At 33.3% G+C, this 22,120-nt stretch overlaps 1 protein-coding gene across 28 annotated transcripts in view; it reads right to left on the bottom strand.

The window, feature by feature from the left end:
• The window catches only part of LOC145254883 (uncharacterized), a 751,603-nt gene that overhangs the window by 18,657 nt on the left and 710,826 nt on the right, over window positions 1–22,120 (bottom strand). For 14 of the 28 annotated variants that reach the window (XM_080113769.1, XM_080113782.1, XM_080113768.1 and 11 more), the window contains 3 exons: window positions 15,462–15,542; window positions 8,842–8,904; window positions 7,521–7,640 (listed from right to left, as the gene is read on the bottom strand). The exons of 3 other annotated variants lie outside the window; for them this stretch is intronic. In XM_080113769.1, coding sequence (XP_079969895.1) covers window positions 7,521–7,640; window positions 8,842–8,904; window positions 15,462–15,542 — 264 coding nt within the window. The remainder of the gene's footprint in view (window positions 1–7,520; window positions 7,641–8,841; window positions 8,905–15,461; window positions 15,543–22,120) is intronic. 11 more of the 28 variants (XM_080113770.1, XM_080113796.1, XM_080113777.1 and 8 more) reach the window with 6 other exon arrangements.

The raw sequence follows: 22,120 nt of genomic DNA, 5'->3' as shown, positions 1-22,120 counted from the left end.
TTTTAGAGAAGTGTTGTGTGAAAAAGTAATACGTACCATTGATAAAATAAATACCTTTGAACTTTCTTGTGTAATCTGCGTAGTAAAGATATCTACGTAAGAGTTTATGCATCACAATACGTTCAAACCAGTCAGTAGATACACATACAGCACATACAGATACTAAAATACTTTATATATATATATATATATATATATATATATAGACCAGTACCCGCATTAAGCGGGTCTGCAGTTTAACTTGTTGCTGGCTATTTTGATCTTGCTTGTTGCTGGACCTCAACATTTTGAACCGAGAGAGAGAGAGAGAGAAAGAGAGAGAGAGAGAGATGAAGCTGTCGTACAAAACTAAATCTCTGTAACATCAACTTTGTATAGATACTCCTTCAGGCATTTGTCTATAAAATAGTCTTATAGCAATGGAAAAGTTGTGACGCGTGTAGGCTTGAAATGCTGGAAGCATGTAATAATTGATCTGCCATCATTATATGTATCCGTTGTGTATATACGTATATGTGTACGTATGTTTATATATGTACTTGTGTATGTATATGTATATATATATATATATATATGTGTATATGCATGTATATATGTATATATGTTTGTGTGTGGTTGTATGTGTTTGTATGTATATATGTATATATATGTGTTTCTTTGTGTACGTATGCATATGTATGTGCATCTATGCATATGTGTATGTTTGTGTATAAATGCATAGATATGTATGCATATGTATATGTATTTTAATGTATGTTTATGTATATGTGCACATATGTGTATGTATTTGTACGTATATATGTATGTATATGTGTGTTTCTATTTGTATATGTGTGTGTATATATGCGTATGTATTTGTGTATGTATGCATGTGTGTATGTATATGTAGTGTGTGCTGCGTATGTATGTATATATGTATGTGTGTATGTTAATGGATATATGTGTGTGCGTATGTGTGTGTATGCGTGTACATATATATATATATGTATATATAGCAATGACCGTCTTCAGTGTCATATCTGCTTGAGTGTGTGAATTCGCCGGTACCACTAAAAAAAAAAGAAAGAGGAAGAAAAAAAATAAATACAAAAAATAAAAATAAAAAGTCATGTTAGGGCTCATGTACTTTAAGTGTCTGAGGGCACTCGTCTGACAAGACGTTGCAATCATCATATAAATAGCGGTAACCGTCTCTTGGTGTTATCCGAGTAAATTGATTTTTGAACTTTGAGTACGGAATATATGATACATATCACGAAATAATGGATCACCCATATTACTTCTGCCATCTGTTAAGATATTAAAAATGTGTTATGGAACTCTATCGTCATTGTTTTATACATCGAATAATGTATTTTAAAATGTTATTTTCGTTCATAGAATATTACTCTGTTTCAAAGTTTTTCATGCGTCATTTATCAGTCAGGTTCAGATATCATTTTACGTAAACATTATAAAATTTCATTGTTTTTCGTTGCTATTTTTTTACTTGGCAATTTGTATTAGAAATTCCGGAGCAGGGTTTGAAATGAAAATATTTTCTATATTTCACCAAAAGGTAAAAATGAACATGTCATTTTTTTTTTTAGCTGAATACCATTTGACTAGCTGATTATATTTGGAAGCTGACATCAAATCAATATTGCTTTGTTTTTATTTTCGATTCACGTGACATTTTGGATAGAAAATGACCACATCTACAAAGTTGGATAATAAAAAATAGCCGTTTCAAAATTCATCCCGTTTTAGATATCCACTGCAAACTAAACCCGGCATTTCTCATGTGTAATATTTCCAGGAACGGAGCAATGGTTGACTCATCTTCAATATCTGATAACTTTTTTTATAATTTCACAACAGAGGACATCTTTTTCCTAACGTTGTGCAAAACACTTTCCTTTCTTGATTCATATGCATAAAAAATATTCACAAACACAGTTTCTAGATATCTATTGAGATATTACCGCCAAAAGAGGAATATATTTTGCATTTATCTAGATACACTTTGATTCTAATATTATTCACGAAAGTCTTTTAGATCAAACGTATAGAATTTCAGCTTATCGAATACAGCTGATTATAAGGGTTAAAGGGATCGTCAGTTGAACAAGGAGCGCTACTAAACAAGGACAGAAAAACAACTTAAAATATATTGTATATTAAAGATGACGGATAAAACAGTATTTGTTTACATTGGTCTTAAAGACGACAATGTTGTAATCTGATGAGAAGTAGCTGCGTGTTATTGTTTCCAATGATGGTAAGTTCTAGGATAGAGACTTTGTTCATGGAACTTCCGCTTAGTTTTGATACAGTAAGAGAGAGATAGAATAGAAAGTTATCTGATTTAGTTTTTGCCGAGCGGGTTCATATTCTGAATGTTTTACAGTGTGTAATAGTGAATTAGAACCAAGGCAGCCATCTACATCTTTTACACCTCAAATTAAAAAAAATAAAGTTCAAATTAAAAAAACACAACTTCAAATTAAAATACACAACTTCAAATTAAAAAAATCCAAGTTCAAATTAAATTAAAATTTTATTACATGATAGATAAACCATTTATTCTCCAACAGGGAGGTCCTCTTCCCTGAGACATCTAGCGTGATGGCGTTGAACCCGATTACAGAATGCCTGAGACATGGCAGGAGTTACCACTTGGTAGGCTCGGTCGATGGCGGTCTCCACAAGACGAAGACGGTGCTCCACTTTTGTGATATCTTCCGGTTGTGGCACATGTATAACGCTCGGTAGATCCCTCTTGATGACGGCTTTGATGGCTGACCAGGCCATTTCGATGGGGTTGAGAGCCGGGCTGTATGGAGGCAAGCGAATAAACTCCACTTCTGCAAAAGCTGCCTGGTCGTGTAGTTGTTCCACTCGGGAATGGCACGGGGCGTTGTCAATTACCAAGGCTACCTGTCCGGCATCATATCCCATTGCGAAGACAGAATTGAGTAGTTCTGCAACCCATTGGTTGACATCCGGGTGCTTGTAGGCGCCACGCCTGCGGGTGAAGTTGATGAGTCCCTGTTGACTAATACCAGCAACCATGTGAATATTTGGACCTTTCGAGCCTGGAACATGTAGCACCACTCTCTGGCCCCTCGCGGATCGTCCAACGGTCCGAGTACAAAATAAGTTCACGTTTGACTCATCCAAATACACCACATGTTTACCAGCTCCCAATGCGGCCATAACCCTTTTTACATAGATACGACGTTTTACCTTATTCTCCGGAGTGTTGACATTCTCGGCTTGCTTGTGAACCCGTTTTACAGTGAAGAGTCTACCATCGAGATGGTTATTTATGGTAGTAACGCTGATTGGGGGGTTGATTCCATGCATCTCCGAAATCTTCAAGGCCAACTCCTTGAGAGTGATGGTAGGATCTTCTCCGATTATATCAAGCATGTTGTTGACCATGTCCGGATTCACTTTCCCATGTCGCCTTCCACCCCGCGGCTTATCTTCCACGTCTTGCCCCTTGGCCTGTTTATTCACCCAGGCGTACGCGGTGTTCCTATTTATCCCACAGTTCTCTGCGACAGTTGTCCAGTTCCTGCTATTTCGAGCGGCTTCCAGAATCCGACGCTTAGGAGAATTTCGATTGCGTTTGTACTGACCACGTACTGTGCCTCTCTTGACTCCTCTACTTGATCGCACAACTACCGGAGATCCATTGTTATTTTCCATATTTTAAATTATTGTAATGTTAATTGTTAGAAACTTTTCTTTTTTTATTGTTGCGAGCAACTACAAGTAATAGTGGGTAATTTGCATAAGTGATGTTATGCAAATTACCTTACAAAGTTTGAGTATGAATAATTCTAACATAATGTCACGTGCTTTTAAATTGAACTTGGGTTTATTTAATTTGATGTTGTCTTTTTTTAATTTGAAGTTATGTTTTTTAATTTGAAGTTTAGTTTTTTTAATTTGAAGTTGTGTTTTTTAATTTGAAGTTGTGCTTTTTTAATTTGAGGTGTAAAAGGTGTAGATGAACAAAATGGAGAGGCTAGAAACACGTGTTCTATATGAAATGCGCTGAAACGTTCATTCTCTGCCAGATTACGAAACCTTTTTGTACACTATCAAGAAAAGGAAGAGTGCACCAAAGGGAATCCTCACAAATATAAAACTAGTAATACATCTTTAAAAGGATCTTGCTCTTATACGTAGAGGATTGTTTCAGAAATAAAGTATCTTGTGAAACCCGCCGAATGATCCAAATATTTCTCCAGTGACTTTAGTAACAGAGTTTTTGTAAGTTTTCCATAACAGTTTTTTTGAGTAAACGTCAGTCTCAAGAGCTTATAAAAGAAAAGAGGTTTTCTTTCTTTTAAAGAAAGATGACATTCATTTCAACGAATGATGATACGAGCATTAGTGAAAAGAAAAAGCTTTGCTTTACCCGATTGTACCACCTGCTCAATGTCTAAAGAAAGAGAAATAAAAAAATATCTCATCAGTGCTTTCTGAGGTGCTGTAATTGTTATATATACTAGCATTTCAGCCCGGCGTTACCCAGGTGTTTGAATGTGTATTTTTAGCCAAAAAAAAAAGTGGTAGTAGGAAGGCAGGCTCGAACATGTACCGCAAAAGAGGAAAAGAACGGGGTAAAACCTAATGTTTATGCTGTTACGACCACCGCTAAACCGGAAGCGATATTTTTAAAAATCAAGGCTAGACAATCTAAAGGAGAGGATAACTTTAAAAAATATCGGCGAAAAAGTGACCCCTCACTGTAGAAAAGTGCCTAGTTGAAGGGGAAGATATTAATATTTTTAGCCAATTTTTCGAAATTTGGCGTATGAAAGGTCGAACTTTAAAATGATACTGATCTTGGTAAAATCCGTCGCCTCTATTGAACGTTTAAGGCAGACATGCAAACATACATACATACCTACATTCATATATATGTAACTAAAAATTTTCGACCCAAACTGATGATAAAGCTTGCCCTATCTCTGAATACCCTTTATGTAAATTTCAAATATTTAGACCAGAAATTGTCTGAGTAATTTCGGAAGAGATCGTAGAGGTCAAGTTTTTGTTAACTTTGACCCCTATTATGACCTCTTAGAATTTATTGTTTTGGGCTCAAATCAAGTTATTAAGTTAGATCCATGTTCAAGGAACCTATATCTAAAATTTCAAGTACGTAGACCCGAAATTGTCGGAGGAGTTTGGTAGAGTTCTCAAAGGTAAAATCGTTGAACTTTGACCCCTTAATCGCCAAATTTCTGGGCAAAAACCGATCACATCGATTTTGCCAAATCTCAGTACCCTGTATATCAAATTTCGAGTCTGTAGACTAAAAATTGACAGAGTTATTGCGTAGGGAAATGTACACAAACACACACACAGACACGTTCACTTATATATATATATATATATACTTAGAATCTCTGGATACGATTTGTAATATTATTTATGAAGATTAAGGCGAATGGGTCATTGAAATATGCCGACAAAAGTATTATATACTTCGAACTTCTGCACGAAAAGAATCATGTTAATATGTCTATCAGAGTTAAATAAGATAATTGTTGCGTTGACTTTCGATATATTCAATACTAGCAAGTTTGGGAAGAAAAGCTTTGTACCAAACCCAATCGATAGAGGATTTTCTATGTCAAAAACTATCGCCCTAAAAATGAAGACTACATTCATGGATTCACTGATCTTGTTCGTTACAACAGTCAGCATCTCAGCTTTAGATATTGTAGGACGAAATCCATATTGCTTGTCGCCAAGTATATTACTTCTGTGTCGCTGGTTTACAACAATAAATAAAATTTATGTTCTCTTATATCTTGCAAAATATTTTACGTATATCTCGTATCTTTATATAATAGCAGAACACCTGACATCGTTTTATAAATGAAAGGTGCGCAATATCTATATGAACAGCTTCTTAAAATATAAGAGGAAAAATTAAGAAAACATAAAAAATCACGACTTATATTTCTGGCTGCGACGAATGGTACTCTTGTGAAGATATACCATGACCACCGTGATTAATAGTGACGTTATGCAAAATAGATCTAACAGGTGTAATAATGATAATCACCACCGTGTTAGTTCTAGCAAGTACTAGAAAAGTTTTTAAAAATTAATATAAAAAACGAATGCATTTTCATTCACAAAAATCAGACCAATTTTTGTGTTATTCATAATTTTTGTTTAATTGCTTAATTAATTGACATTATCGTTATTTACAGAATCGTTACTTTCTGAGTATATATTATGAACTAAAAAGTCACGAAATTAATATATATATATATTCCTGTTTTGAAATGATTAAGATAAGGACTGATAATTTCTATTATTTGATTATTCAGACTACTGTAAGCGTCTTGGATGCTGTTCTTTTAACGTTTCCACCAATGTAACATCCCACCTTTCTTCAGGTATATCTTGTCAAACTTAAGAATCTACATAGAATTTGGAACAGAACAATTTATTTAATCCACAGAGTAGCTTGCTCAATTTCCGTTATCCATGACTGAATAGAAGTATTAAACCTTTCGTGATCGAATCCTTAGTATCACTCGAAAAACCTTTTAAGTTGTAAAAAATTTCAAACAGAATCATTTATTAAATCCACAGGGGTAGGTTTCTATTGTTCCGTCAAACATAACTGTGCTGAAATCTTATATAGTTCTAATTGAATATTTGATAACACGCGCAACGATCTGTTGATACGTAAATCCTTTTTTATTCCAACTCGGGCGTGTAGAGGAAAGGTTACAACCGTACGTCCTAAACAATGGGGATTTAAGTTGTTAATTATAAACTCCTAAATGATCATTTTTAATATATAAAATCCCAAATATTATAGTTTGTTACAGTTGTCAGGTGATGGAGATATTTCTGTGATGAAAGTTAGAGTCATCCTGAAACAGATATAAACGAAAACGCCTATTGTGTTCTTAGTTACATAACAGATCCATATTCTTAAGTTATAATATATTTTTAAGGCAAATAAGTAATTCTCATTATTTCATGCAAACATTTATTCTAACTTGTTTCGACACTGATTTTCAGACACAGCACAACAAAGACGCTTAAATATACAAAGACAACGTTTTCTGGGGCAAAACAAAGGAATTATCGGACAACTATTTAATTAAACTTCTCGACTTCGCAAAAATTAAGAAAATATTAAGCGTATCGGAATAAGTTTAAAACCGCGTCACCCGGAATACGAGATTGGATGCTCTCCACCGTACATGCGATCAGGTTTGATATCACGATGGAGTTAATGTACGGATCCATTTACATTTTCTGGCATTTGAAAAATATATATTTTGTTTTGAAAAAAATATATATAGTCCTACCCTTAAAGAGAGGAACGTTTGCAAAGAAAACTAACGAACCGGCGGAAAATTGTTTTGCAGGAAAGGTAAAGCAAAGCTATTAATAAGAAGACCCTTCTCCAAAGCAAATTTAAAGCAAAAACACCCGTTAAATAAAGGAAAGTAAACCGAGGCAGAATCGACACAACTTTCTACCTTCTTGAGCAGCATCACCAATACGACCACGGCCATCTTCGTTTTCTTCTTCATCTGCATCTTCATCGTTGCCGTTCACCAGCTTTGTCTCACAATCACTTTGATCGGATGATTCCTGACCTGAAAACCAGTAAACGATAATCGTGCCCCGCAACAAAACAATGTTTAAATTCAAGCACCTTTCTTTTAAACAATGGCGAAACAACAGATTAAAACTACATAATTATTGGGCGCCAATGTCTTCTTGGGCAAATATTTAACAAATTTTCTGTTGCAATTGCTATGAGAAAATCAATAATCATATCACTTTTCTGATTCACGAATTCGCTGACGCTTGGATGTTGATGCTACTGCATTTGAGTCTTCAACGATTTTAGACACACGCATAACTAAACAGAACTTAATAAACTTTATTGAATGCATGAAAAATGACAGTGTATGGTTTACAATGTCGCCGTTAAAATAGATTTCCTATTCTCATTTTGCTAATGGATAAGTTGTTTCTGATAAAAACGTAAATCTAACACAAATTATTTCAGGTTTCTGTATCACGCGGTTAGAGTGTCGATGGGCTTCAGATACATATAAACATAAGGGACTTTGTTTCGAAATGTTTAGATGAACACTGATAATTTTTATTACTTGGATCACTAAGATTGATAAGCTCATTTTAGATAAAATTCTTACAACGTTTTGGCCGATGTAACCTTCAATGTTCTTTCGGTGCATTTTGTCGAAATCGGGAATCCACACGAACATTTAAGTAGAACAATTTATGTAATATACAGCGGCAGTTTGTTCTCGTTCCGTGAGTGATGATCGTGTAATAGTGTAAAGGAATTTCTAGTTTTTTTCACTAATTATTTCTATACTGTGGATTGAAACTTAAATTTTCAGAATTCAGTAATATAAAACTATTCGTTGCACCACAGAGCTAGAACAGTGTATATCCTTCTATTAAATAAAAAAATTGATTTTAATTTTAAATTCTGTATATATTTCCGAATTTGCCTTAAAGATTTTCGCGTTCGATAAAGCATTGTAGAATATAGAAGGTTATATCGACCTAAACGTTATCAGAATAATCCAAATATCAACTTTATGACAAAGATCAAACGTTTCTGATCAAAACTCATAATGTGATGGGATTTGATTTTTTTTTTATTTTGGAATGTCACAGTTTTATTTAACATCACTTATATTAGTTTATTGATACAAGCGATAATAATTTGTTATTGATGCCCGAGCATCGCCATAATTGATTATTTTAATTGACGAGCAAGGAACGCAAGGTTGGCGTGATATATAAGATGGCACGTACCTGGTCGTTTTGGTGGTTGTATAAAAGGCTCCGCTGACATTCTTGTTTTCGTCTGTGAATGGTCTGATAAAACGGGAAATAGAAATACAAGCATCGGTTCGACTAAACGTACGTATACGTCTAATATTTAAAGCAAGCCTATCGGTGAGGATATGCAGATGTATGTTTATAGGGCGGATCTAGAATAAACAACATATGATAGCTGGAAAAATCTCGTCTTAGTCTGATGCTATCAAGACAAAAAAACTACCTGTCACTCATGGGAGCTGATTGAGACATAGTTTCCCTATAAATGCTTTATAATTCTGAACACTGACGTAGGAAGATAAGTATATATATATATATATATATATATATATATATATATATATAGTATGAAAATACACGCATCGTATCCCTATCTAAATTTTACAATCCTACACACACGCACATATTTAGCATAAAAATAGACTTATGTAAAAACGTTTGTGTTAAATACGTGAATCAAGCGGATGCTTACTCACACACATAAACATAGGTATTCTTCCTTATACATTATAACACTACGCATATATGTATAGTACATAAATATAGACATTGTTTTTTTACCAAGAATTAATAAGCCTTAACACACACACATACAGGCAGGCACGCAACCACGCAGCCCCGCACACATAATAATGTTGCTCTCTATATGTACAAATATACATATGCAGTTTTCCTATGAAAATGTCATAACTTTATTCACACACACACACACACACACACACACACATATATATATATATATAGTATATAAATATAATATTGAATGAAAGATGAGAAATGACAGTTATATATAACTTTATTATATTATCAGAATAATGAGAAAAACTAAAGGGGAAAATAAAGAAAAACCTCTTTAGGCCATGCTATTTCGAAGCCAAATGCTTCTCATTAGAAGAAAAAAAGACAAAAATTATGAAATATGCAAATATACAAATACTGGCTCAATAAAATGTGGGTATAAAATGAGATTTAAGGGATAGGATAATATGGCTACAAGTAATAAAAAGTAGATACAAAGTATAAGCGTAAATCTCAACATACGTAAGTAATATATATATATATATATACATATATATATGTGTGTGTGTGTGTGTGTGTCATATATATATATATATATATATATATATGTGTGTGTGTGTGTGTGTGTGTGTGTGTGTGTGTGTGTGTGTCACTATGAAATACTGGGAATCATTAAAGAAGAGCCAAAATTAAAAGAAAAAAGAAAAGAAACAATATTATTTTTATGCATCGAGCAATAAAATTATTACAATATTTTGAAGGTTATGACTTAAATTGCTTACTGTTTTTTAGTTTTATCTCAATTTTTTGTCCTTTTTAAATACCATTTCAATAAGAACTGACCATCATATATATATATATATATATATATATATATACATATACATATATATATATGTGTGTGTGTGTGTATGGGAAAATATGCTTATTCAATTTTATTTCACCCTTTATTTATACCAATCATTTTATTTATGAGGCTCAATGTATGTTAAATATAACTACAGAGCATATAAACATAAACGACAAAGTCTATATTCAAAATTCCAAGATATTGTTCATCTTACCGTTTATTTATTCAACTCCTGATAGCACCTGTTTCTTTACGCAGGACCATTCATACAATTATGTGAATTTTTGAATGACTCATCAGAATTTTAATATGCTTAACGAAATGAACGCTCAGATAAACAATACTTTCAAATTTGTGATATAAGACTTTTTAGCATATATATATATATATATATATATATATATATATATATATATATATATATATATATATATATTAGAATATTGAGATGAATTGGATCACAGATTATTGACTCTTGTGGTATCAATATTCCTGGGAGATAATATTTTTGTATAGGACAATCCCAGCTTAATAAGAATTACTCAATACACAAGATGGAGCAAAATAAAATTTATAGTTTTTATATTTAAATTTCATTCCGAAAAATACAATTTGAAGAATTATATATTTGTTCTGCCTCATTTTGGGTGATGAACAAACCGTAAATATATCCTTAGAAAGACTTTTCTTTTATAAAGTGAAACTCGATTGTTAGCTAAATATTCTTGATAAAACGAAAGTAGTTGGAACATACAAAATTTAAAATCCGATATTTTAAGAGTCAATTTAGAATAATGATAAATGAAAAGTAAAAAGATACAAAATAAAAAATAAAATAAAAATAAAAAAAAAATTATTGTTATTATTCCCCCTTTACTCGATTCCCACTTTCTCATCTATCTTCTTTAGTTTTACATTGCTGCTTTTATTATTGTCTTTTCTTAAATAACCTTCATTATTTCATAGTGATCTAATATATATATATATATATATATATATATATATATATATATATATATATATATATATTGCATTTATTTGCTTCCCCACCAAAGCAAATTAGGCACAAGGCCGTTTTTAATGTGGGATAAATATCAGCTCCCCTAAAAGTAGGCAAAAATGAGGCCCTCTGGTTACCAAAAATAATAATTGTCCCAGTATAGAGGGTTTTCCCTACATTGACTGGTACAAATTATCTTAAGTGCAGCATCTGCAGAAAAGATACTACACTTTGATCCCGGCTCGAAGGCCAAGAACAACAGAAAAAAAGGTAAGCCTCTTTTCTACCTACATTCGATTTACCCTTATATGTTGTAGCTACTTTTAATTACTTTTTACCATAATACTCTATTCTTGATTTTTATTTTATATCTAAGTTCTATTAGGGCAGTTTTTTTATATTTGCACTTTCTGTAATTCTGGTACTTCCTATCATCTGAAAAATGCATTTAACTTCGAAATGTCAAGGCTTAAATAGATTTTTTAAAGTTTCCCCTTTACTTTTCTTATAGTTCTGATGATATAAAAGTTCTATATAACTTATTCCTCATCCTTCATTTGTTTGCTTCTCTTAACAGTGTTAAGCTTTTGTCTTGATAAATTTCGCTTTTTTAAAAGATTTACGTTCTGATAACAATTGTATATGTATAGAAATATACTTTCCTTTCCAAGACTATATAAACCACACCCACACGCAATCACACACACACACATATATATATATATGTGTGTGTGTGTGTGTGTGTGTGTGTGTGTGTGTGTGGTTGAAAAGAATGCTCTTGCGAAATTTTTAATTTTAGTTTCAAATTATGTATTTGTAAATAAGTTTTCGTTATAACACCTTTACTTTTTATATCATTTTTACAAGCAATTTTTCGTTTAAATTACAAGTGTTTTTAAATAATTATTCCTTCTTTTTCGGAACATAGAATGAAAAAAAGCAATCTCGCACAATTTTCTTATTTCAATTCAAACTAGGTTATAAAACCGCTGAAACAGCTCCCGATATCAGTGAAGCTTTTGGTCCTGGAGCCATTACTACATACACAGCACAATTGTGGTTTACGAAATTTCTTGGTGGAGGCGAGTCTTAAGGATGATGAGCGTAGTAGTCGACCATCGCATGTTTTAAACGATCAGTTAACAGTTTTAGTCGAAGAACATCCACGAACAATTGTTCGAGAAATTACTTCTTAATTAGACGTAACGTATAAGTTGATTTCCAACCACTTAAGATAGATAAGAAAAAGGTCTCCAAGGTCGCTGGAAAGATGGTGGGATCCTTCTACCGCTCCAGAAGATATCTCACTACTGATGCAATTCTCTATCTATATAAAAGTCAAGTACTCCAAGGATGGAATACTGTTGCCATATCTGGACAGGAGCTGCTAAAAACAGCCTATCCTGCCTTGACAGAGTACAAAATAGACTTCGTGGCTTAGTGGGGGTGCCCTTTTCTCTACCCTGCAACCTCTCTCCCACAGAAGAGACGTTGCGAGCCTATCCTTGTTTTATCGTTATTTCCATGGCGGGTGCTCGTCTGAACTCCAATCTCTGGTCCCCCATCGCCAATCTTACACGAAAAACACCCGTCTAGCTGAATCCACTGTGAAAAATTTCCCCCACTCTATATCTGTGCCTAAATCAAAACGCGGATTCCATGAACAAAGCTTCTTTCTTAGAACTGCACGCCTGTGGAATTCTGTTCCGTCTGCCTGCTTCCCTCCAGACTACAACTTGGATGTCTTAAAGTCCAATGTTAAAAAATTCCTAATGAACCGCCCTCTTAATTAAACACTTCATCAAATCTCCACACTAACGTAATGTACTTGCAATAACCCTTATCCCTGAGGTGCTTCCGGGCCTTGATAAGTGGTGATCACTGTAAAAAAAAAGAAGAAAAAATATCAATGGGTGCCTCAGGAATAAAAAGCAACCAAAAGAAACGCCGTTATGAAGTATCATCTTCCCTTCTTTTACGCAACAAGAACTAACCGTTTCTCGATCTGGTTGTGAATTACGATGAAAAGTGGATTGTCTACGACAATCGGCGACGCTCAGCTCAGTGATTAGACGCAAATGAAGCTCCATGACACTTCCCAAAGCCAGAGTTGCACCAAAAGAGGGTCATGCTGACTGTTTGGTGGTCTGCAACTGGTCTTATCTATTACAGTCTTTGAATGCAACAAAACGAGTACGACTGGGAAGTACTGTCAACAAATGGATAAAATGCATCAAAAACCTCGACAAAATCCAGCATAAACAGAAAAGGTCCCATTCTTCTCGACGCACGTTGCTAAACATCCTGCGGAAGGTTAAAGAATTGGGCTACGAAAGTGCCTCGCCCGACTACTACTTATTCAAACATCTTGGCAACTTTATGCGTGAGAAATTCTTCAAAAACCTAAGCGATATAAAAACGCCTCTAGGTACTTAATTCTCACCAGAACCTAAGATTTTTACGTTAATGGCATAAATAAACTTGTTTTGCGTTGGCCAAAGGGTTTTGATTGTGATGATGCTCATTTCGATGAATAAATTTTCTTTGAGCCGAGATATGTTCATCTGAATTTAAAAGTTAAAAACCGCAAGAACTTTCTTGTCTACGTGATAGAATAGAAAAATAGTTATGTTAAAAATAATTTGTGCATATTTTTTTATTACAACACATTTTATATACAAGTAGTTCCTATTCCAACCCAAGCCATTCGTTATTCAATTTATTGACCACATTTCATCAGTAAATAACCAATAATCCCCACCAACCAATAAATTTCTTTCCAGTTTATTAACGTTTAGGCGCTCTATTTTACGTGTGTCAACCAAATAAAAGCCGGGCTTCGTTATCATCAGTCTGATCGAACTTTGTCTATCAGCGCAACCATGGGATCTAATTGCAAATTATAACATCGTCTTTTTCTGGTCTTATTTCATGCTGTAATATATGATACTAATTTTTCTTATAGCTTTCTTTGAACTTACATTTTTAATGTATAGGATCATTTTTTTTGTGTTTTACTTTACTAGAAATTATCTAAAAGTAAAATTTATTTTATTTCTGCAAGTTTTGATTAAATCGATTCCACAATTGAGTTCTACAAACGTTATATCTTTAAAACTGTTAACTTACAGAGTAAGGCATTATGCTATGAACATAAAATTAATCGACAAAATGTAACTTTGAAGAAAACTAAAGAAAACACTATTGTTAAAATCTATTATTAGCATTTATTGTTGTAAATTGTCGACCTGTGATTCATTTGCTATTTTTCCTCAAAATAAACCCGTTCTAAAATGTTGAATTGAACGTCTGCCCACATTCTTTTGCAAGAAAAAAAAAAAAATTCGAGCCATTCTATTTTAGTATACTTTTCGAATGCGCTACCTATCGTCAAATGTTAGCAAAAGGGGTAGACATTTTTATTCAAATCAAGTCGGGAATGTTTCGAGGGAATTAGTTGATGTTCTCAATAATTGCATACGTAAAGCTGATAACTGAATTCTGGTAAGCAATAAAAAAAAAAATTATTTTTGTTAGTGAGATGGGGATCTATCGCCATACTTTTCCCTGAACAGGTCAATTGAACTTATATGAAGTAGATACATCCCATTGACTACTGTACACTCATTAACCCTTATTGTCGAGTGACATCCTGGCCTTGATAAGGGGTTACTCCGTTGTAAAAAATATTTAACGGGGTAATAATATAGATTTTAAACTTTATAAAGTAGACTAAAAACACATGGCAACCAAATAGATAACGAGATTATTGTGAAATGTCAGTACAGCTATATATTTTGTAACGAACGTCGGCTTGTATTTGTTTGACCTACTAAAAATTAACAAGCGCATAAACTAAGGAAACGGAGATAAACAATAACGAAATGCTAAAATTTATTGCAATAAGTCATTGAGTTTTATTTTGTGGTGGTTGGAATGGGCACTGTTGTACATACAACGGATTAATGAGTGTAAAACATAATTAATTTCTTCTTTCTACAAGGAATTAAAACTTGATTTCTCAAATAAGATTATATTGTGCTGTACGTTTTTCTTATAACTATATAGATAAAATGACTAGAAAAGAAACTTTGACTTATTAAACAATATTAGTATAATAAATATATATTTATAAATGTAAAAATAATAGTCGCATTACATTTTGAACAAAACGTAAAAATGAGTTAATTTGAAACGTATAAAATAATAAAAATTGTTATATACGTTTTATATTCATCCTACCTGAGATGGCTCCTCTTGGAGGATATTTAGAAGGCACAACCTGTTTCAATTCAGTTTCTTCTTCTGAGGAGAGATTTTAGGGAGACATGCAATTAAATTGATAGAATTAAAATGTTATTAAATGTTAGAAAATGTAAAAATCGAATCTATAAAAGTCAAATAAATTCATGTTATTTAGGTCATAATCAAAGAGCACGCCACGAAACACAAATTCGAACTTAGATTTTTTTGAATGGCATTTAACCATAATTGCGACAAATAAACGTGTTTGTAAGAATCAGTCGTTAAAACATGCAGATAACTCAGTGTCTACTTCGTATAATTATCTTTTTAAACTCAGTGTTTCGTTGATTCTATAATTATGATTTTCGAAATGTTACATGTATACAAATATATATCAGTTCTACGAATAATTTTAAATTATATACCATATCGTATGTAATATATAAAATAGAATGTTAAGGTAATATAAAATGTAATACATATAGGGTGGCTTAAATAAGTTTCCAGATTTTTTATTGTATGGACACTTTTATTGAAAGTACACACATGAAACTCTAGTCCCCTTTGAAGTAATTTCCTCCAGCTTTAATACATTTGTTGTATCGTTCAAACAACTTCTGGAAGACTCTATGGAGGTCCTCTTGTGTGACCATGTTAATGACACTCGTCGCAGCCTCCTTCATCTCCTCAAATGTATCTAAGGTTTTTATTGAGCTTGTAGAATGACCAAAAGTCACAGGGAGCAAAATCTGGACTATAGAGACCTGAGCAACTGCTTTGATGCCCATTTTGGTTAAATAGTCTGTGATAAGGATAGAGAACTCTTGGGACAAACTGATAATTGTGTGTTCGGTTTCCACATAGATATTACAATGTGCACTTATTACCTGTATAGACACACAACGGTTCTTATGTTTATTTTACCAACTAACTCTTTCTGACTTTCTGACTTTTTACTCCTCCCACTCATCTCATGATCACTTGCAGACTCCTTGTCTTCCTTGAATCTCTTGTGCAACTCAGAAACTGATGCTGGATTCATGCAAAATGGTCCAAAAGCAGTCTGAAGCATTGATAAATTCTGTGGCCTCTTTATAAAGTAAAACCAAAATCTTATTGCATATCCTCCTTACAAAGTCTTCTCACGTCCAGATTGCAATTTATAAATCGACCAACTATGACAATCAAGATTCAGTAGGGTATATTCCAATTCTTGCTGTTATTTTTCATTTTAATCTGAAATTATAAAAATTAGTCAGTCATCTCTTAAGATGTATACTGAATTTTCAAGAGTCTACAACAATTTTAAATGTTGTATCAAAAAAGTCCGCAAACTTATTGAAAGCACCTCGTGCGACGTATATTCGATTGTGCTTAAATGTGATTATTAGTGTCTTATTTACTATTGAAAATTGAAATTTAAACGATGGATTTGATTACATATGATATGCAGTTTAATATTTTTTCAGTAGCACACATATAAGGACATACATCAGTAACCTCTAGTTTTTATTATAAGTACGCGAAATTGCAATGGCTACACATGTTTTAATTATTATTTAGGTATTTTCGTTCAACGATAATTTTGCTATCTTAACTAAATTTATTTCTATTGCTAGCCGTCGACTGCTGATTTGTTTAAATATACAACTACTTTAAAAAATCTTTAAAATCTATCTACCGCAAATTTCTGCGCATGCGTGTATCGCTTTGCTATTAAGTTATTCATTACAATATTTAATAAACAATTTAACATCCAATAAATACATCTAAGTATAATCATATACTTACTTCATTTCTTACTAAGTAAAGTCATAATAATGCTTCGCTTAAATTGTCACTTTTGTTCACTAAAATACTTAAGATCCCTCAATAATTAATTATTTCCCTTGATCTGCTTGGAGAATAATACGGAAACTTATACTGGTAAAATTTACTATAGGAACAAGTCAGTTTTAATACAAAATAGCGGTATACGTCTTCAGTTAACACATTTTTCTAACATTTCAAATTAATAAAATGAAGAATGAGTGTGAGATAAATATTATGAAAATCTACTATACTTATTTAATTTCATGTGGAATACCTACAATTACTTATTTTATTTTCGGTTACCTCACTAATAAACAACTATTTGGTTAAAAGAGGTCCGAGGGGAGACATCGTCTTTTTTATTTAAACTATTATCTCTCTCTCTCAGCACACACACACACACACACACACACACACACACACACACACACACACGCACACACACACACATATATATATATATATATATGTATATGTATATATATATATATATATATATATATATATATATATATAATGTTGTTGAAAATAACAGTTTAGGACGTAATTGTGCGGACATGATATCAATAGATTCGTTTAATACAAGAAAAGTTTGATCGGGACAGCTAGTATATTCAGTAAATTTGGTTTATTAATTGCATTGTCACTAAGAGAAAAACGACAAATGTATATTATAATGTGTATTATAAATAGAAGCATCATAATATGTAAGAGATTGAGATTCTAAAATTTACTAATTTCGATATGGCTTTGCAGAAAGATAACCTCATTAATTCACTATTTTTACATATTCGTTCTCGGAAAAACAATCATAATTAAATGAGGTACTTTTCTCATATGATTATTATCATGTATGTATATGTTTCTATTTGAGTATATTTTAATATCATGAATAGAGACATAATATTTTGACTTAGCTGAGTCTTTTCAATATAAACTCTATTGCAACTAATATTGCGACCCACTTTAGATTCTAAATAAAAAAACAAATCACCCGTGTCGCAAAAAATCAATTAACATATTCTTCTGCACATTTATTAGATTACATTCTACCAACATACATTTCGGTTCCTTTGTGCAAGTATTTTTTTTTTAATTCTTGTGTTTAATTGTAAATTAATCGTCCACGCCAGCGAACACACATACGCTTTACCGTGACCAAACAAAATATTGCTGAGCATAATCAAATTATGTATGTGTGTGTTTGTGTATGGATGTATGTGTGTGTGTGTGTCAGTATGCTAGGAGTTATTAATTTTGTCAAAAGTGACTATCAAGCAAGGTACACAATATTAAAATGCCTAGAAAGTAGATAACATTTCTGATTAAATGCAACAGATCATAACAATATGTCATCTAAAACCAATTTTGGAATGTCAGAAAGTTAAGAAAATTCGGAATTCTGACAATTTACTTTAGTATTTAATATAATTCTGCAAAATTTTGGAAATTACAAAGATATCAAAATTTATCTATTTGTAAGTGATTATATCCATATATTATATGGACCATAAATTCATTAAGAAAAATAAATTTCACGATTTTGCATATATATTGCCTCATTCTGCCCCTTTTTTCAGAGCCTGGAGGGATGAAAGATTGCCCTGTTTCAGAGAATGATCATCCAAATATTTGGATTAACCCTCATATCACCTTTGAAAAATCGCGTGTGGACATAGGTAAAGTATAGATATATTCTGAAATATGTAAATAATTGACTTATTGCAATCAAATTCGGTTTGCAAAATTATTACCGGAAGATATTTTGTAGTGGAAATGCCAGGGTTTGGATCCGAAAATTTTCAGAATTACAAAATCCGGTCCAAGACTGATATTGAACTATCTTCAGGATCCTAAATGATCAAAGATTAAGCTTATTGGAGAAGATAAATGGTATAGACAATTAAAATCATTATTTGGGGCCAATTCAGCCTCATCATTGTCTAGTTAGGACTCTTTTTCATAAGCTTGATGGTGTTAAAAATAGTATTTTTTCGGAGAATAATCGTCCAAACATTTGGATTAAACCTGGAAGACTGTTTGTAGACATACGAGGGGCGTGCAATAAGTAATGCCCCTGATCCACTTCCAGTTGTCTGATCTAGCTGAAATTTTGCGTGTGAAATGATTTCTATCTCTACGGGTTATGTGGTAAATTACAACTCTGAACTAATTGTGGTTTCTGTTTTACAGGTGTTTGAACTGAGTCAGGTGTGAAATGGAGCCTGTTGAATGTTGAGCAGTGATCCGGTTTTTGTATTTGAAAGGTCGCACACCACATGAGACTTTTGATGAAATGAAAGAAACATGGTGATAATGCCCCATCATATGACCTTGTAAAACGCTGGCATCGTGAATTCAAACATGGCCGGAAGTCTGTGGAAACCTGGTCGCCCCCTTCTGCAATTATTGAGGCATCTGTCCGTCAAGTTGAGGCTGCCATTTTCGAAGATCGGCGCATTACTATTCGCCAAATAGCCCAGTACAGGGTTTGTGGAAACTATCATTCATGACCATTTGCATATGCATAAGGTGTCTGCCAGACGGATTCCCAGTAGCGAGAACGCGTCGAGTGTTCGAGGATAAATTTGGAGATGTGCCAAAAAGATGAGTTAGAGTTTTTCAAAACATTGATTACACAGGATAAAACCTGGGTCCATAACTATGATCCAGAGACTAAATCCCAGTTAATGCAGTGGAAGCACTTGGACTCACCACCTCCAAAGAAGGCAAGGGTGCAGCCCTTCGCTGGCAAGGTCATGCTCACAGTATTCTGAGACCAGGACGGAGTAGTGATGACAGATTTCCTGGCAAAGGGTACCACAATTTACAGGAGCCTATTATGCTTCACTTTTGAGGAAATTAAGGGAAACTATCAAAATCAAGAGGTGGGACAAGATCAGCAAAGGTACCTTCCTCCTGCAGAACAACGCTCCGGTCCACAACTCGCATGTCGCCAAATCAGAAGCACGGGCGTGTGGTTATGAAATCCTACCCCATCCTCCCTATTCTCCTGACCTTGCACCCTCTGACTTTCGCCTCTTCCCAGCCATGAAGTTATTTTTTAAAGGAAAGCGTTTCCCAGATTATGCAGCCTTGATTTCTGAAGTCACGTCGTTGTTAGAGGACCAACCTGGTGTGTTCTACAAAACTTTCTTCAGACCTGCATCAAACGATGGGAGAAAAGCACAACTCTGGGTGGTCTATATGTAAAGAAAGACTAATAACTGTGCCAAGTTTCGTTGCTCTACTTCTATCGGAATGGGTCGGGGGCGTTACTCATTGCACGCCCTTCGTAGGTAAAGTATATATATATATATATATATATATATATATATATATATATATATATATATATATATATTGTGTATTCTCAATTATGACCTACATGAATCAATAATTGCCTTGTTGCAATCAAATCCGGTTTGTAAAATAATTACCTGAAGAAATAGAAAGAGGAATACCAGCGTTGGGATCGGAATTGCAAACTCTGATCTAATATTGATTATTAAACATTTCTCAGGACCCCAAATGCTCAGAAATCAAACTAATTTGACTGTATTAATTATATTAATTATATTAATTCTATGGACATTCTGATATCATACTGAAACATCTGATCAGAATCTCTCATCATCGCCAGTCTCACTATCGTTGTCGAAATCCCTAGCATCGTCAACACATTTCTTTTTTATTTCGAGGCAGACATTGTACCTGAACATTCACATCTTTAGGTAAAATGTTTAGTTTCAGTTTTCATTTAGCGGAGGTTTGTCATAAACATATATGTCAACCTTTAATTTCAGCCAAACTGGAGTTATCATAATTTTTATGTTTAGGGAGGCCAAAATATATAAATTCGGTCGTTAAATCTCTATTTTCTATAATTCAGGTGCATTTGTTTTGACCATAGCTTACAAACCAGTTCTCACTGATCTCTCAATCTTTACCCAAACCTTTTCTGTTTTTAGACCGCAATGGCCAAATACGGAAATTCGGTCACATACCCCCGAGAATGAATATATTTTCATTTTTATTACTTACGTGCATTCGCCTCAACCGCAGCATATATATTTATACTACTAACAAAAAAAAGGCAAAAGTAGGTATCATTGATCATACGTTACATATGCAGATTTCTGTTTCCCCCCTGGTGAATATCGTAAAGCAAATGATTCTACTAAATTCTACTCACGTATTAGTCCCTGTTGAAGTAAATAATAAATGTATGGATGTAATAAGCTATAAGAATCTTCACCCTGATACATATATTCATGTAAAATATTTGTCTTTATAAAATGTTCAATTGGAAACATTTTCTTTCTTTCCTGCTTTTGTTCTTGCCAATCGATTTATTTTACACTAGCCATACCCAACCACGCGTTGCTGTGGCTCATTTGGACCCCCAAAATGGAAATGGAATCCCCGCACCAAAAAAAAAAAAAGAATTCATTTTTTTAAAGGAAGAATAAGTGTGACAAACTGTTCGTACGTAATTAATAAAAATAGTTATGTATTTATTTATTTACGGACTGTTATCCTCATCTCATAATAATCGGAGTGAGAGAAGAGCGAGAAAGTGAGAAAATGAGAGAGTGAGAGAGAGTGTGTTAGTGAGAGAGAAGGAGAGTTGGGAAGAATATATACGGAGTGGGAGAGTGAGAAAGAGAGAGAGGAGAGAAAAAACTGTTGTGTGTAATAAAAAAAAACTGTTGTGTGTAAAAACTGTTGACGTAATAAAATGTTTTTTTCAGCGTAAGAAGGTATGTAAAAAAACGAGCGAGCAAGAGAGAGTAAGAGAGAGAGAGAGAGAGAGAAAAAGAGAG

This window comes from Euprymna scolopes, chromosome 30, assembly GCF_053919585.1.
Source record: "Euprymna scolopes isolate OS-2025 chromosome 30, ASM5391958v1, whole genome shotgun sequence".
Taxonomy (NCBI): domain Eukaryota; kingdom Metazoa; phylum Mollusca; class Cephalopoda; order Sepiida; family Sepiolidae; genus Euprymna; species Euprymna scolopes.
Note: the sequence above shows the minus strand (reverse complement) of the source record. Positions and strands in the feature narration are given on the sequence as shown.